The sequence below is a fragment of the Chelon labrosus genome, assembly GCF_963514085.1.
Source record: "Chelon labrosus genome assembly, chromosome: 9".
Classification (NCBI taxonomy): domain Eukaryota; kingdom Metazoa; phylum Chordata; class Actinopteri; order Mugiliformes; family Mugilidae; genus Chelon; species Chelon labrosus.
The window spans coordinates 13,198,439-13,215,440 of NC_140359.1; the positions used below are offsets into that span (position 1 = coordinate 13,198,439).

A 17,002-nucleotide genomic window follows, 5' to 3' on the forward strand; every position below is an offset into this window, starting at 1 on the left:
ACATATGTTTGAGATGCAACACACAGCCAGTGCCAATCGAAGTTGTACATGAAGTACACTTGAAGAAGGCGTAAGATAAAATTTTCACGGTAAAGTCGCTCCACTTCCATTAAATGAATTTATTCAGGATGAAAGGGGGGATAAAGTCACCATAAGTTAACTGTCTCCCTCTCTGTGTACACCATGAAAAGATGAAGTATGTAAACTGCCTGATTTTAAACTTGTATCTAATTGTCTCACGTCATGGGTCCGGGCCAGGGCATTGTTGCTTGAAGAATAAATTGGGTAATTCAATTAAAGTGCTTTCCAAAGACACATCGTAAGTGATGGAGAATGACTCTAACCCAGGCCTGAACTCCGTGCCCCTCCCATCGCTCCGCTTGCCTGACAAATGGATGGCGGTGTATAATTGAAACACATTGCTGCCAGCGTAGGTCAATAACATCGCTCTCTCTGCTCACCAGCACCAGATTAACAGACTCTATTTTATCTTCCCTCAGCCTGTCCCAGCTTGACAGAGCGGGAGCGTCAGCTGCTTATCCATAAAAGCGGCTCCTTATCTTGAAAATAAACAAATACATAAAGTGCAACAGCCTGCTGTCTGTCCAAGCAGTTAAGGGCTACTTAGTTTAAGGCAAACATGTGGGCAGTGTTTTGTTAAACACATCATCGTATGAGACGAAGCGCCACTGTCACTTCAAAAAACCCGGACACAAAGTCTCCTGAGAAAATATCGACAGAGAGGTTTTTCTCTGAACATATTCAAGTTTTATTTAGTTTGAGTTTTAAACAATTCTACAGTTTTAAGAGCATCACTTGGACCAATGTCGTTCAATGTCACTCGCCAGTGTTTGTCTAAAACAAGGACAAGATGTGTCTTTGGACATTTGTGACGGCTCTAACAATTAACATTTTTTTTCTGATAAAAATTAAACACCAATTTTATTTACCAGATGTAAAATGCAAAGCCGTCACTGTTTATGCGTGATAAACATTGGGGATTAATTAGCTTAAGCACAAGTGTAATATGAAGCTAAAATGGGTGATTATATGTATTTAAGCCCAAGCATAACAAATCTACTGGCCTAAATTAATTTGATAAACAAATGGGAAAAGTAGGGTTAAGGTTCAAGGGTAAAAAAAACTCCATTATCTCCTACTCCTCACTCTGTGCTTTCATGTAATTATATGTTAGGTTAGACAGAGTTAATTGAATCTGGTCCATTGAATTTGTTTACAGTTAAGGATTGGAAGCAGTAATTCCTGACTTTCAACATCAGACTAAATGAACAAGTAACCTCAAAATGAATTCCTACAGGGGGTGTGCGCTCACAGCTTTGCGTGCGTGTGGCTGTTTATCTGCATGTGCTTACTGTAAGGAGTGTGCATGTGAAAACGAGCCTGTATGCATTTTGTGCGGACTTGGAGCTTGTGTTTATGTGTGTTCCCACATGGAACACACACAAATTAGCCATGGACGGATATTCAATTAAGTCTTTTGTCAGGGGTCTTTGTAGGGGCGGGACAGGATGCACAGTACAGTAATCCGGGATGCACAACAAGGTGGCAGCTCCATTGTCTGTCTGACAGATAGAAATTATTTGCAGGCAGCTCGACCAACAGATTAGACCACTGTTGGGGGGCGAGATAAGATGGCAGCCAGCAGTATGGAAGGTACCTCTTTTCCCAGCTCAAACAATGCCCTTAATCCATTCCCTTCTCACAATCAGGTTGTTTGACATTACTTTTCATTGCACCACACACTTATTCTCTCCCTTTCCCCCCCCTTACTTCTTCCCCTTTCATCTAGACGCCGGCTTAAAGCAGAAGAGACTTGATCGTGTAAATTAATTTGTGTGTTGTATTATCAGCCCCAAAGCCAATGTCAAAGAGACTTTCGCTGCACTCTTATCACATGAACTGGAGTTTTACCTTTTTTTTTTCTCTCTTCATGTTCTATTTGGTTTTCTCCAAGCCAGATGAGTTATATGGCAAAATACAATTTAGCGTTTAATTCATTGCTCACTGCGTGCTCGTCTGTCAGCCGCAAGGCTCCATTCCTCCTGGTACTGTACTTTTTCATAGTATTTTATTATTGAATCGAACCTTACTGGGGTTGCTTTCAGTTGAATGAAATCATAACTCTATGGGTTTACACTGCAGAGGCCTGACTCAATGTGTATGTTAAAGACAATATGGATGAAAAGACCTTGAAATCACAAAGAAATATTTACTGTAAAATTCCTTGCAGCTTCTATTAATGCTGAATTAAAACAATTAGAGGGCCTGACAACTATAACACAATGCAGTTAAATTCAAGCTATAATAAGTAAGTGCCTTGCAGGTTGGTACATGGATCAGGTGCACCTGTACTCGCATGTACACAAAATGCTCTGGCACTGTCGATATATTTGGGTAGGAAATTTTGCACCAACATGTGCCAACAGTTGGCTATGCTAAGTGTTCATGTGTGGACCACCTCCAGTAAGCAGTGATCAGTCAGATCCTCAAACATCCACGCTATGCTGGCAGAAGGTTCCATAAACAGCTGTCTGTTCCAGGGGCAACAGCCTATTTTATATTTGCTTAAGTAAAAATGATTATTGCCAATTAGATGCCCATTAATTGTGCAAGCATGGGATGCTGCCAGCTGTTTACGTGGGGAGAAAAATAGCCCTTCTTATTTAATTTCTCCCTCACAGAGAACAGCATAGTCTCTGTCTGCCAGACAAAAATTTGAAACCAAAAACCAAAAGAAAAGAAATAAGTTTGTTGATGTCAGGTCAGATAGAGTGGACTGTTTAAGTTGTTGCTTAGATTCAGTGGGCCAGTTTCTCACAGAAGTAAAAAATAACACCAGCAGGAGGCATTTTGTCTCGAAATCTCTATTAACATTAAACACATGAACAACTGTGAAAAAGGACGTCAACGTTTTTTGCCAAAAGCCTTTAACCTACCTAGGCAGAACTTTAAAGCTAGGCAGTGCTGAATTTGTGATGAATGGTTGTCAGCTGCTCTGGCAATCTGGACGGCTTTAACCTGACCCCGCAACAATAGCCCAGGACCCTCAGCTTGTGCCCCAAACCAGCAGAAAGAGCTGAATTTAGTCTTTTCAGTGGTTAGCGACTGACCCGGGCGCAGCCTGCTGAGTCTCAAAGCAGCATACTTTTATTCCCACAAGCGCAGTCCTTGCTCAGCCTTAGCTTAGGCTTCCTGGAAGAAGCATCTGTTGCAGGTGTCATTAGTTTACCTTTGACCCTTTTCTGAGCCGACCCTATTAGAGGAATGGAGACTGGATGCAACCTGCCTCACCTCTATAGATGGGCTCTGAGCTAGCTGATGCAGCAATTGAGCGTAGACTAGAGAGATAAATACCATTCAAGCTGCCACGCGAAGCTCTGCAAAGGACTGTAGAAAAGACAAATGAATGTTGAAATCGAGGAAAATTATTCAACCATTTACAACCCCTGCTAGCGCATCACTGTTATTCTATTTGTCTTTCACCACTTAAACTGTAAAATCATACAGAGTGCTGCGACCATTTCTCTTTGCGGTTTGTTGCCTCACTTCCACAAAATAACACATCATTGGACAGATAGCATCAATTCTGCCCACGGTAATCCCAGCACCTCTGGTTGTATCACTCATTCAATTTCAGCCACCGGCTACAGCAAACATTACACACTGCATCAACATTACCGAAGAGAGGCAGAACGGTGGAGAGAAGAGGGGGGGAAAAAAAGGGCTGTATCCATCATGTCGTGATGCCCCTGTTATTGTGACAGATCAAATTCAGTGGCATGTACGTGTGTGTCTCTCCTGTGCTTGTATGTGAGGGATCCAGACTGTGGCTTCCTAGGGTGACCTGTTTGGTGTATATGTGACTGTAGATGATGTGCGTGGATCTGTGAGGGTTTCCTCACATGACCTGCTTTATACAGTAGCCAAAGCAGGGGCCGCAATGCTTGTTTTAGACCCCGCAATTAACCATGTGTGGTTATTACCTCGAAACCCCACCCACAAAGCTGAACGGCAGAGGAGGAAAAAGAAAAAAAAGGGGGAGAGAGATTGAAGAACAGACTGATGAAGGCATGAAGCACAAATTATTAAGACAAGAAGCCTATACAGAGCTTAATAATTTAAAGAAATGAGGGCAATAGAATGTAAGAGCGATGCCTGTTTGACAGGCTGGCTGTTTGGCTACCTGGCTCACTGGACAGTTTGCTGTTCTTGTGTCTCTGCTCTCAGGGACATGAGTTTGCAGTGCCGGCCTTTGAGAGCAGGCAGAAGATGAAGAGGCAGTGTCAGGCTGCCTTTTAATGGTCAGGAGTGTAGTTAGTTCCACTGACTCAAGCCTCTCCCCCGTGATGCTGGGTCCACTCCACATAACTGGCCATAATTCAACTCATTTGGCAGTTTGGGGTCTCGAAGGTCTAGGGATAAAAAGTGTGGAGAGGCCTAATGGCAGACGGAGGGACCAGCTGAGGGCACTTCTTACGAGATCTCCACAGGAGAACATTTCTAGAGCAGGCCCTGGAAACCACAAAGATCCATTAGCTGCTGAACAGGAGAAACCGGCAGATCGAGTGAGAGAAACAGCGAGGAATGGCAAGGTATGGGTGGAAAGAAAAAGGCTTTGGTGTGTTGGACATCAGCGTCAGGCCATCGATGGATACAGCGATGACTTCTGGGAAAAAACTTCAATACAAGTTTGTTTTGGTTTTTTTTTACTTAATAAAGAACATTATTTTACTGTCCCTCCTCTCAATTTAATAGTTTATCATCACTATCTGTACATATTCACCATGAAGACTACCCACTGAAATGTCTGTATACTGTGAAGAACATTAAAAAATAAGTTTCAAGTCCCAGAATCCTCAGGCACAGGCACATACATGTACACTCAGCACAACAGCTCATAAACCTATGTGTTTCATCAGCTGGTGTTGATTGAGACCGACTCAGAGTTAAGTGATAGTCAAGAATGTGATGTGGTTAAGAATTAAAGCAGTACGGCATCTGAGGTGAACACTTACAGGGAGAGCACACCACCACAGTAAGTCTCTGTGGCTCTGTGGGGTGCTATGCCTCCTAAGGGGTATTAATTGAGATGTTGAAGGAATAAGTGCAATGGGACTGAGATGGGGCACAGTGTGTGTTTGATAGGAGAAAGGATATTTTGGCAAATTCCTGTCTGGGCATGTTTCGAGGGGGCCCTTTGAGAGCATCTGCGAGAGAGAGAAGGAAACAGAAAGGTTTGTGTGTGTGTGTGTCTTTGTGTAAATGAGAGAGAGAGCCCTGCTGACCTCCAAGTTGGAGTGTTCTGGCTACACAATTAAATGGTGTTGAAGCATGAGAATGAATAATCAATCTGCTTTATTCTCACTGATGTGAAAATTATAATAGTGGTGAAAATGAATAAGAAGGCGAAAATATGTTATAATTCTTACAAAATCTCATAACATTATGTATATTCGACAAATATGTATCTTATTATCATATACTATGCTTTTAACTGTAGGAAAAAGACAATAGGTGACACATCGCAAATAAATAACCAACTGAAATATATGAATGTAGCTTTACACACTCAGACGCACCACAATTTGCTCATATGCAGGAAGCAGCCATCATCTTTGTATCACATCAAGATGGGAGGATGAGGGAGGAAAATGTTTAAATTTGACAAAGGGAGAGGTTTTCCTGTCCAAGTGGGTGTAATTTTGGGATTAGGATTCGCTGTACGCTGGTTAGGGAGCATGTATATGACGTGAAGGTTAATCACAGGCTGCAGTTTCGTAATGCTAGTCGTCACTGCACTGCAGTGCAATCAGCACAGTGAGAAAATAAGTGGGTCACAATGCGAGACCTTGATTAAAATCGCGGTGATTACAGTGCGGCTTCAGCTCTGATTTTGTGGGTTTCCCAACATCTGTCCTCGAGAGGAGGAGCCCATATGAATGAAAAGAGACAATATAGTAAGTGTAAGCGCTCCTGCAGACACGCTTCTTGGGTGCACAACACGTGCATGCTCCCTCTTCATTCTGCACACATGTGCACATCCATAACCATGTAGATTCAATCGGAGCTATACATTCTGAAGAACAGTCTCTAGTTTCTTTGTCTTTTGTCATTTATTTTTTTCCCTGCGACTTTCCTCGTCTAATTACTCACAATTGACAGACAAAACCTTTAAAAATGCAACACTGCAATGGTAATACTGCTCTTAAAATTATACGCTAATCATATTGTGCTTTGTTTAAGAAAGCAAGAAAAACTAAGAGGCACATTTTTTGGATAAAATTTTTTCTTCTACATTAAATGCATGATGCCAATAGAGAGACTAAGCGCTTTAAATGTAACACTGGAGCTATTTATACACATAAGCGCATATTAAATGTAAAAGGTGAAGGGAAAAGAAAAGAAAGAAAAAAAAGACACCAAACAAAACACAGTCTTTATCATAATGGCTATGTTTAAGGTGATGAATTGAGTTTAGTAGAATAACAGCATGACTGATATTGTTTTTTTCCATTTTTCTTTACTCTGCCTCCCAAGTTCATTCTAAGTCTATGTGAAAGTACAGGGTGAAGGAAACAATGCTTGTGCCATTTACCAGCAATGTGAAATCAATATATGCTCTGAAATGGCGGGAGAAAACATCATTGTAAACTAGTTATTGACGTGTTAAAGTAATTTACACTTGCTAGTACAAGACAGATCGTGGCAATATTTATTTAGCTGGCAAGCTGGCGGTGGGAAAACGATACGGCAGCTGCAGCTATCACCAGATGCTGGTGTTACAATGTCCGTCCATCAAACTGTCCCCCCTTCTACCCCTCCTCTTCCTGCTCACTACCCTCCTCCTTCACTTTCCCAAATGACTGGCTCCCTTTTTGCCGCAACCTGACAGTCTTAAAACAACTGTATAATTAGAGCTGCATCTGTCACACAGGTTTATCCTGGCTTTCATCCGCAGGTTGTGGGAAACGCTTGAGGACAAAACACCACAACAAAATACTTTTTTTGTCAGTGGGCACTGCTTTACACTCGTGTACAGTTTGGAAATAAAGATGTAAAATTAACGTTTTGTGTATGTTAATGATTTTTAAATATATAGTTGCAGATATAGTTGTCTATAAGGGAAAATCACCCAATGGCATACAATCAGAGAGCAAGCGAACAATGCAATTAGTCAGTACAGTACAGCACAATGTACTAGCCACCCCCCCAAACTAAATTAAAAAAACAGAGCTAAAGAGTAGGGGGAGAAAAAAAAAAAGAGGAAATATGCAGCTGTATGGTGAGACATCCCACTATCAGCTGCTGCAATTAGGGAGCACAATGTAAAATGTCACAGTGGATCTGTATCATCGGCAGCCCTGTCACAGGAAAAGGCCAGGAGGAGCTGGAGAAGCGCGGAGTATGGCGAATCCCATCGGCCAAGCCTGTTTTAGTAATGTGAGAGCGAAGATCTTGCAGCGTTATGGCAGGACAACTCCGGGACTCCAGTTCAGGTGCTGTCGTGTCAACCCAGTCCCATTAGGGAGGGACAGATACAGGAGGAGTATGATTAACTGGCAATATGAATTAGTCTTCCACAGGTTGACGAAACACAAGCGGGCACAAGTTCACAGACGGTATGGATACACGTACATGTGTATCTATAGGTGCATACAAACGGATAAATGCAGCACATTCACTTGATAAATTAAATAATATAATAACATTTACTATTTTTAAAATCAAGTTTAGAAATAAAGCTTTAGTAAGATCGCTCATTCATTTACCCTAAAAACATGATGGAGGAGATCAAATAAAAAGGAATCTGCTCTAAACTGAACCAGACAAAACTGATTTCGTCTACTGTTCTGACTGAAATGCTTTCATGCTCCCACTTTCCATCTATATTAGGAAAATAATGGTGACGAAAGATGCCTTTTAATTTTCAGCTCAGCATCATTGTGACATGTGTAACTGATGAATCTCCGCAGGACATAATAAATCATTTGCAGATTTCCTCCCGTTTTTGATCAAGTTGGGATGACCGGACTTCAGCCCGGACTCATTACATTTGGGGAAACAGATTGAAAGCACGCCTGGGCATGCTCTCCGTTATTGTCATTACACACTCAAGCTTCTGAACAACAGCGGAATTATCACCTCTGCACGTGCACAAATGGACTCGCACTAGCAGATATCAGTTCACAGAAACACGCAAGAAGCAATTATTGTGTTTGTTTGAAAGGAAGCAATAGCCCCTCACACTAATATACGTCTGTGTCTCTTGTCTGGGTTAGAGGTCATGATCCATACATCATCAGAACCATGAAACCGCTGGACAGCTGATGAGGAACATTTGTGCCTCGTTGCTGGAGCAACAGCACAATAACACAGAGTCCTGTTATAAAGGAACACAGCATAATATAAGCTCCCTCTAGTGGCTTTAGTGTGGCTTGCAATGCATGAAATAGTAAGAGAAAGGGTCCTGTCCTTTTTTTGATATTGCTAAAAAGGAAATCTCATTTAAACAGAATTTCTTGTTTGAAATCTCAGCAACTACTAACAACAGAGGGCTATTTTGTATCCCGTTTGCACCCATTTTGACCTCCTATGTAAATGTGCATGAAAAGTAGCACAGCAGTAAATTAAATCAAAGTTAGCAGGAGAAACAGTGCAGTGCACATGGCGTGTTTGTGCGTTGTGCAGCTGGCCGTTGAATGAGCCAGTGAAGGTTCACTCTCAGTACCAAATAAACCCCGCAGCCGGGTTTGCCACTAAGGAACGGAGATGCCCAGGGAGAAAGATAAAGAGAGGGAGATGGGGAAAGGGAGCAAAGGAAAGAGAGAGGAAAAGGAGAAGTGTGTGAGAAAGAGTGGAGGCTGTGTGTGTTCATATTTTGCCTATTTAGCCACAAGCTCTTCAAAGGCTACGGCTTGCCTACAACACATCTGGGAATGAGAGGGAAAGTTGAAGAGTTCCCACTGCTCTTTTCTCTCAAGCCCCCGAACCCATTTTGCTGATTCCTCTTTTTTCCCCTCTTCTTTTCTTTCAGCTCTCATCTCGTCTCTCTCATGCTCCATTTCTGCAGTTCACCTTCCTGCACATAAAACTTGGCAGCTGTTGACCAGCTGACCTCACCTTAACATGAATTTTACTGGCTTATACTGTGTGTTTCATCTAAAATAAAAAGCGTCATTTTCCTCCATTTTGGTAAATAATTATTACACTGATATACTTGTAAAAATGAGACATTAAACATTAATAATACCATATAAGGTGCAACTAAACTAAAGTGATAGTCATTTTGTAATCAGCTGCACCAGCTGCCTAAATATGAGACTGGGGCAAGAGACATCAGCAGATCTACGCCTTTTCTATAAACACAGAACACAGCGAAATGCTCAGAGCGTGAATGCTGATATGGAGCGCCACGATACTTCTGAAGAGGCGACGACAGGTTAAGAGGATACCTTTTCTCTCCCTATTTCTTCTGTTTTAGTCACGCCTGTGTCTTCGTTCCAATTTCCCTTTTTTTCCCCCTCTCTATCTTCCTTTCTTGCTAAGGTTTATCCCTGAGGTGTCCTCTGGGGCTACCTACTGGATAAGCCATTTGAAATGTATTTTCTAAAGAACCTTCCGTTCCATTTTTGAACAGCTGCTATCTATCTAAATGTCCTTAAGAAAAGTGTGCAAAAGAATGGTAGCGAATGTTTTAAAGTACTCCTGCTGTACTTTTCTGCGTAGTTTACTCATGCACAAAGAAACCATAGTTTCCCCATCAGCAGTGTGTTACAGACTTCTGGGACTGTGATCTGTTCTGCTGCGTACTGCAGAATGTGACCTGTTCTGAGAGAAACCTCCACTGTGCCAGTATTGTGGAGCTCAACAGGGGCTGATGGAAAGGCCGGGCACATAGGGCAGAGAAGGAATTTGGCTGAGCTCATCCACTGACCGAGGTCTCTCTTTCACCCTTCCCACTGCATGTTATTAGCAGATGGTTTCAGTCACAAGGTGGAGAAACAAGCAACATTTTAAATTATTTGACCCCGCTAGACTCCATGTCCTGTGTTTGCATATTAACTAATCGCTTCTTGTACCGTATCTTTAAGCATCTGAAAGGGCAATCTATAGTCCTAAAGCCATGATCACTCATTTCCCATAAAGTGCATCACTGTGCCACATCATGGACTGCAGCCTGCTCCATCAACCAATTATGCCAATTATAGCCAGAAACCCCCTGTGGTGTTTTGATAAGACCTTCCACAATTTCTTCCAATGAAGCAATTAGTTCCAGCATTTGTTTACAGAGAGAGGCTGTGACTCGCAGCGAAAATAATATTTGTTATCTCCATTTGCCATCAGAGCAGAGTGAATCCACCACTGGCTAATCTTAACCTGGCTTTCTCATTGAGGTTTAATCTGGTCATGGCGACTTAGCATCTACTATGGAGAGTGTGTGTGTGTGTTTGTGATTATGTGTGCGTGCCCCGTGAGCGTGCACATGTGTGTGTTTGCATTTGAGGAGGGAGTGAAGGAGGGAGATAGACAAGCCAGTCATTCTCCTCCTGCCCCCTCCCTTTCCCCATCCATGTCAAGAACCAATCACGTGTGAAAACTTGCCTTAACTTCCCTTGCCTGTGTGACTACAGCGTCAGAGAGTTTGACAGATCTGTGCGCCACGGAGGCGTCTCCCAGCCATTTGGCATGCCATGCGCGTCTGGTGCGCTGGAGACTGCCTGTCAAACGCCTATGAGTCGGTGGCGCAGCCAGGGACCCTACGGAGCGCCAGATGGGCCATTAAGGTAGTATTAATGTAGATGCCATCGCTTTTCTCCTCTGACTGGGACATGCTCTCTCGAACTGCGAGCAGCTGCTGCCATTTACTAGGACAGCTTCCTGCTAACTTTGGCCAACTGGCATCACTACTGACTGGCTCTCAATGTAACGATACACTTTTTCTCCGTACTATACCTGTGACGCTTTCCCTTCCGCCCCCCCCCCACCCTCCCTTTCCAGAGGTTTTAAGAGGATAGGGCTGAAAACTTCCAGCTTTTCCCACTGCCAAAGAGACACAAACTCCTGCACAGGCAGGCACAGATTCTCTCTCCATTTCTCTCACAGACACATATGCAGACACATATAAACACCAGCGCTCTATGAGGAGTATAGAAACTGGATCCATCTGTACACCCACTCTTAAGCTCATAATCAAGGCGTGATATTCAGTAGTGTACGGTTATTTCTGTTTATGCCCTACTGAGTGCTAATATCATGCTTTAATTGAGAGAAAATTGGCTGTTGGCAAGAAACAGAAAAGAAGGTTACCAAAACCCCTACCATGGATAAGTGTTGCAATCAGTAATATTCTATTTAGTTAAGTAGCCTAAAATGGGATGTTTTGAGATCATTATTCAAATCACATTGACAAAATCCTATTATGAGAATTAGTTTTCCAGAAGGAAATGTACAGAATTATTGATGTGTAATAAATGTGCTTTCAGCATTACATACACTAGGGGCGTATTAGGAAACAGTGGGGCATATGATTCAAACTGAAACAAGGTCACAAGCATCATATTCTCTCATTCACACTGAGAAAATAATGCACATTTCCAAGTGCAAACTTTGCATAGCATCTAATGGTAGAAAGTACAGTTCCAGAGAGTAGCAGAAGTCATCACAACACACAGTTTCAACACTGTGGACCTAAAGATGGGAACTTTTAAAAAGATGCAGGATCTCCACAGGCACCAGTTAGCCTTCCTGCACAGCTGAGACTACCTCCCCTCTGTTCCATCTCCTAGTTGTTTCTCATTTTGCAGCAAAGCCCAAGGCCTTAGAGGAGGAACAGAACAAATGTCCTTTGAGGTGCCCTAGGGGAGATGGGTATAGTAGCTGAGGTCGCTGTACACCCACACCGAGTTCCCACGTACTGCAGTGCAACAATAGACGAGCGAGAGAAGTATATACCGTACAACGACTTTTATTGTCTGGCAGCCTCTCTCTTTCCTCACTGTGTGTGTCTCTCCCTCTGCAGCATCAGTCTGAGAGAGATGTGGGGGAGGCCTGTCTATGTTTGTGTCTCAAGAGGCACCTCATATGAGGACTACAGGGTTGGCATCACCGGTGGTCAGTGTTGAAATCAAACGCACCATCACTGAAGCGCAGCAAACGCTTATGCTCCCGCACAGCCGTTAGTGTACTTGTGGTACGAAACTGACACCTTCTCCCTTGGCTGCTCCTGACAAGGAATTTCCTCGCCTCAAAATTAGTCCTACCTTGCCAAGAGCACAGCGGCAATTTGTACAGTTGTGAATAGATTTAATTCCGAGTAGATGAGATAAACCTTTATTGTGATGAATAACAATATGCAGGCCCGGAGGACAGAAATGCATGGCACTCATACAGTGTGCTGCATGAGTAAAATTAAAAAAATTATAAATAAATAATAAAGGGGGAAAAAAAACATTCCTTATTGCTGACCTCCCATGGCAGAATGAATGTTCAACTAGCTGTCTGTCAACTGAATTGAGAGTCATTTCAAGAGCCTCTTCAAAACGTCACTAATCAACCTCTTGCAACAATGCAAACCAATTTCTACATAGCTGATTGAGAACGGAAATTTCTATTTTGGTACAGGGGCTCAATGAATAGGTCCAGCTTTCTATCTGGGTATCTACATATTGGAAAAGAGGCAAACTGGCACTAATCAGCTGTCTGCCAAGTAACCAGCGCAGCAGAGGGAACCACGTACATTTTTGTGTGTCTGCCTGACAGACAAGATTAAGAAGCAGTAAACTTTAGGATTGAGGGAACAGAGTCTGTATGTTGATGTGAGATGGCACGCGGATCATTTCCCACAGCTTTATCCAGGAAATCCAACCTGCGATGAACAGGATCAATTCCTTTATTTACAAGGTGCATGTTATTGCTTTGCCATGCAAATGCTTTCAAAGGCGCAGTAATGCCATCCCGCTATTGTGGGGGAATGATCGCTGCACCAGGACAAGCAAGCCAGGCTTTGATAGGTGCAGAATAACGGTGTTACAGCGCTAAGCGATGTGTGTGTGGGTGTGCTGCAAATAGGTTATTTTGGACGGGTTTTTTTTTTTTTTTTTTCTTTTTAGAAGAAAGGAAGCATTACGGAGGCCTATTGGTGCACTGAGGTGTACTTCCAACCAAGGCGATTAACATGAAAGGAAATATCTAATGTTATTTTCCACTGCGGCGAAGACAGAAGCAGAGAAAAGCCTGTAATCACATTATTATTTGTGTCGGAGATCAAGATCAATCAGGGTTAAAGCGTGTCACAATGTTTAACAACAACAATGGATGGCTGCTTGTGTAGGAGATATTTACAACACATCTGGATGTTCCTGGGGTTGGGAGACGGTGGGGGCTAACCAAGGCTACATTTGTTTTGTTTTTTTGTTTCTCTTAGACTAGAGTTGGGCTACATACATTCTCATTCTTTAAATTCAATTTATGCACGGGGTGATGTTTGACAGCTAAAAATGTGACTTGCAGCGTTTCCAAATAATATCCAGAAAGAGACGAAGGAGGCAGAAAAACAGACAGAGTAGAAAAGGCTCAGTTTTCCTCAGAGGCCTGTACTGGCAGTATCTTAACGCTTGGGGAAAGACTCAAATACAGACCACATCAGCATGTACTAACCTGAGAAAACATTCAGTAGCTCAAAGAGTAACACTTATTTTACAGGATGTACACAATGCCTTAGACATGAACAAACAGCAGGAATACGAATGGAATCACGAGCACTAGTAAAAGAAGGAAGCACACAACCGTGGCTTTTACAGTCTCTCCACAAAGCAGGTGTAACAAACGTGCAGAAAGGGGCGACTGTTAAGACTCAGACACGCAACGTATCGAGCGGTAAGAGGGAGATTCAAACTTAATGAGAGCTTTGGCAGCTTGTGTGGAAAAGGCAGGGAGGCAGGCAGTGATTAACGGAACACTTCAGAGTACAAGGCACAGCGGTGCTCAAAGAAAACAGTGATGATCTCCACTTAATCGCGGAGAAGCCCGGAGCATCTGCCGCCAGAGCAGGGCAGCGGCACCGGCGAGCTCCCGCTCCGCTAGGCTGTCATCTCCAGAGAGCTGCGGCCATATGCTCGGCTCTGCCGCAAACTCACAGGAAGTTAATTTTCTGACAAAACACAGGGATAAATATGACATTCAAACAAGTTGTGTGCAGCCAGGCTGAACACAGATGCCGTGCCAAGCTCAAGCTGCACACGTGTCACACTTAGGAACAGAGTTTATTTTCTTGCTCCTGTGGTCGCTTTTTGCCTAGTTTGTAGAAATACAGTGAATGGGTATTAGATTTTCAGCTAGGAGGTGTTTGCCTGCACAGAGACTGCGCTATGACATGAATACAAAATTCATTCATACAAATAGAGACAGAATTCTGGTATATAATACTTGCCCCCACAATAACTACCACAAATTATCTAATTGTTTATATAATGCAAGGCATGGCTAACCAGAGAGGACCTGTCCTATCTGCATACAAACACATCCATCAAAACCTTGAGAAAATGACAATGTCATTGTCCTAATGAGAGGAGAGAGAGGGGGCAGAGACATGAGAGGGGAGAAAAATAAGATTAACTTTCATTTCCGTTCACAGACATAAAGCTCCCTACGGTGTTGCATTAAAATAATGTCAATCAAACCATTAAATAGGAGATCTGTCTAACCTTGTCTGTAGCTGGTGAAACACCATAGCGGGCCAGAACAAAGGGTTCGCAGGTGTGAGCAGAATCTCAACACCTTATCACCGGGCCAATAAAGAACAGAATATAGTGTTTCTTAGATCTCAGCGGTCTGCTACCACTCCATTTCAGACAAAAAGGAGAAACTGAGCCTTAGGGGTGAAGCCGGCTGTTCCAGCCTACAGATTCTTTACAACAATAGCCAGTATCATATAGTATGGGGACTGGAGGGTAGGTGGAGGTGGGGCAGCTTGTTCTGTCCCGCAAAAAGAAAAAAGAAAAATGCACAGAGGGAGGCAAAATGGATGAAAGAAGCAGGAGATTGGTATACAAGGAAGAGGGCCAGATTTGGGTCTCCACCTGGGGCAATCAGAGGCCACTGGTATGGCTACACAGAGCAACGGGGATACTCATAGCACCAGGTCACATTCTCTGCCACCGCTGCTGCATTAGCCCCTTTCAGTATCATTTGCTTAAGCAGATAGATGTGTGAGGGCTGGGTGCAGTCATGCAGATCCAAATAGCCTTTATCAGTAAGGAGAGGTAAGAGCTTTGGCCCCTGGGCTTTGACACCGCTGCCAGGTGGCTGGGTGCTTTCTGTCCTCCAGCATGAGTCTTCTATAAAGTCTAAGGCCTCTCTTGAGGGAATTTGTCTAATGTAACTGTGGGAACCGGACCACAGGAGCAGCAGACGACACAAAAATAAAACAGCAGCGTGATCATAAATAACAATAACTAATGAGAAAGAACTCCAAAGGACAAATGAGACATTAATGACTACGCAGGGAAGCAGAGAAGTTTTAAAAGTAACTCTCCGTCGTGACGTCAGCGCAGGAGACGCGTGGTGATGAAAACAATATTTGGGCAGAAGTAATAGAGTGGACCAAAATCCTCACACTGCTACTTTTTATGACCCATCCATTACAATATGAGTGTGTGGAAAAAAACATAATGTGTAACAACGAACTAATGTTACTGCAAGAGACTGGGTAAATCTGTTAGGAATAAAATATATCCAGCACACATGCACACAGAAGCACATGCCCATATATCAAGCGCTGAGTGGCAATCATTCACCTAGACGCTGTCACATTGCGGTAAATGGGCTTATTTTGCATGAGAACGAAGAGGGAGCGACGGGCTGCAGCGAGCAAAGGAGGGAATGGGGGACTGAATCAAATGATATGAGTAGGCAAAATTAAGCTCCAATGCAAGTGGAACACTTCACAAGAGAGCCAATTTCGATTCCACAGCACTTAATTTAGGATTTGTGTAGTTCAGTGCTACTGTATAGTAACCCATGTAAGGACAGAGATTGAGAGAGGCAACCAACAAAAAGCCATCCAGGCCCTTGAGGTATCCACCAGCCACATCACCGTCACCACCAGCAGTGAATTAAAAACTAATACCGTAACGACTGAGCAGATATTTTAAGAGGTCATGAGAAAGTCTTATTGCTTTTGATGTGATGACTGCACAATTCGGGTTTGTGTCCCATTTGTGTGTCATGTCAAGTCTGAATAAGGCTTGTGTTAATTGACCCTTCACTGGTCTTATGATTGGTCAGCCGACTGCCAATCAGAGGGAATCTATGCTTTGAAAACTCCCAACTTCATATGTTACTGTTGGTATAAGGGGGTCCATTCTCAGAAAAATATTGATACCCTGTACACTTAGTGAGCACTGAAACTTGCAATTCTTAAAACACATGAAGAAGAGGAAACAACCATATATAAAAACTTAAAACTGATGAAAAAATAAATAGTAATTGTTCCAATGTCTGCCAACGGTAGTATGTCTGCTAGAATGTCAGACCTTGTTAAAGGATAGAAGCCAACAAAGCGTAATTTTGTATTCTATTCTATTCTACTCGTTTCAGATGTATTGATTTTTAATGTGAACCATAAAGATGCCACTATCTTCATACCTGGTGCTCTTTGAAGTCAGCCCTCTGGAAGTCGTGGCCAAGCTGGGCATAAAAGTTGTTCCCAAAACTGTAGGCCAGCCCAGTCTCAGTCCAAACGAAGGAGTGTCTGCTTCCACAGGCTACACCGGCTATACTGACAACATCCACATCTGCGCGACTTCCCTGGACGTTCAATTCCTGTGGCAACGCAACTTCCACTGGCTGGTCCTTCACCGTCTTCTCCCCATCACCAAGCCTTGGAAAAAAAAAAAAAGAGACAGAATACTATTTGAGTTTTCGTTCTCCATCGAGTGCAGAGCATCTGAACATTTTATGGGAAGGTTTGATGTGCAACATT

The 17,002-nt window shown here is 43.0% G+C and overlaps 1 protein-coding gene across 1 annotated transcript in view; it reads right to left on the reverse strand.

Moving 5' to 3' along the window:
- The window catches only part of LOC311493190 (uncharacterized protein), a gene marked incomplete at both ends in the record, with an annotated part of 214,019 nt that overhangs the window by 154,045 nt on the left and 42,972 nt on the right, over positions 1-17,002 (reverse strand). The window contains one exon of the mRNA XM_084551751.1: positions 16,666-16,900. Coding sequence (XP_084407877.1) covers positions 16,666-16,900 — 235 coding nt within the window. The remainder of the gene's footprint in view (positions 1-16,665; positions 16,901-17,002) is intronic.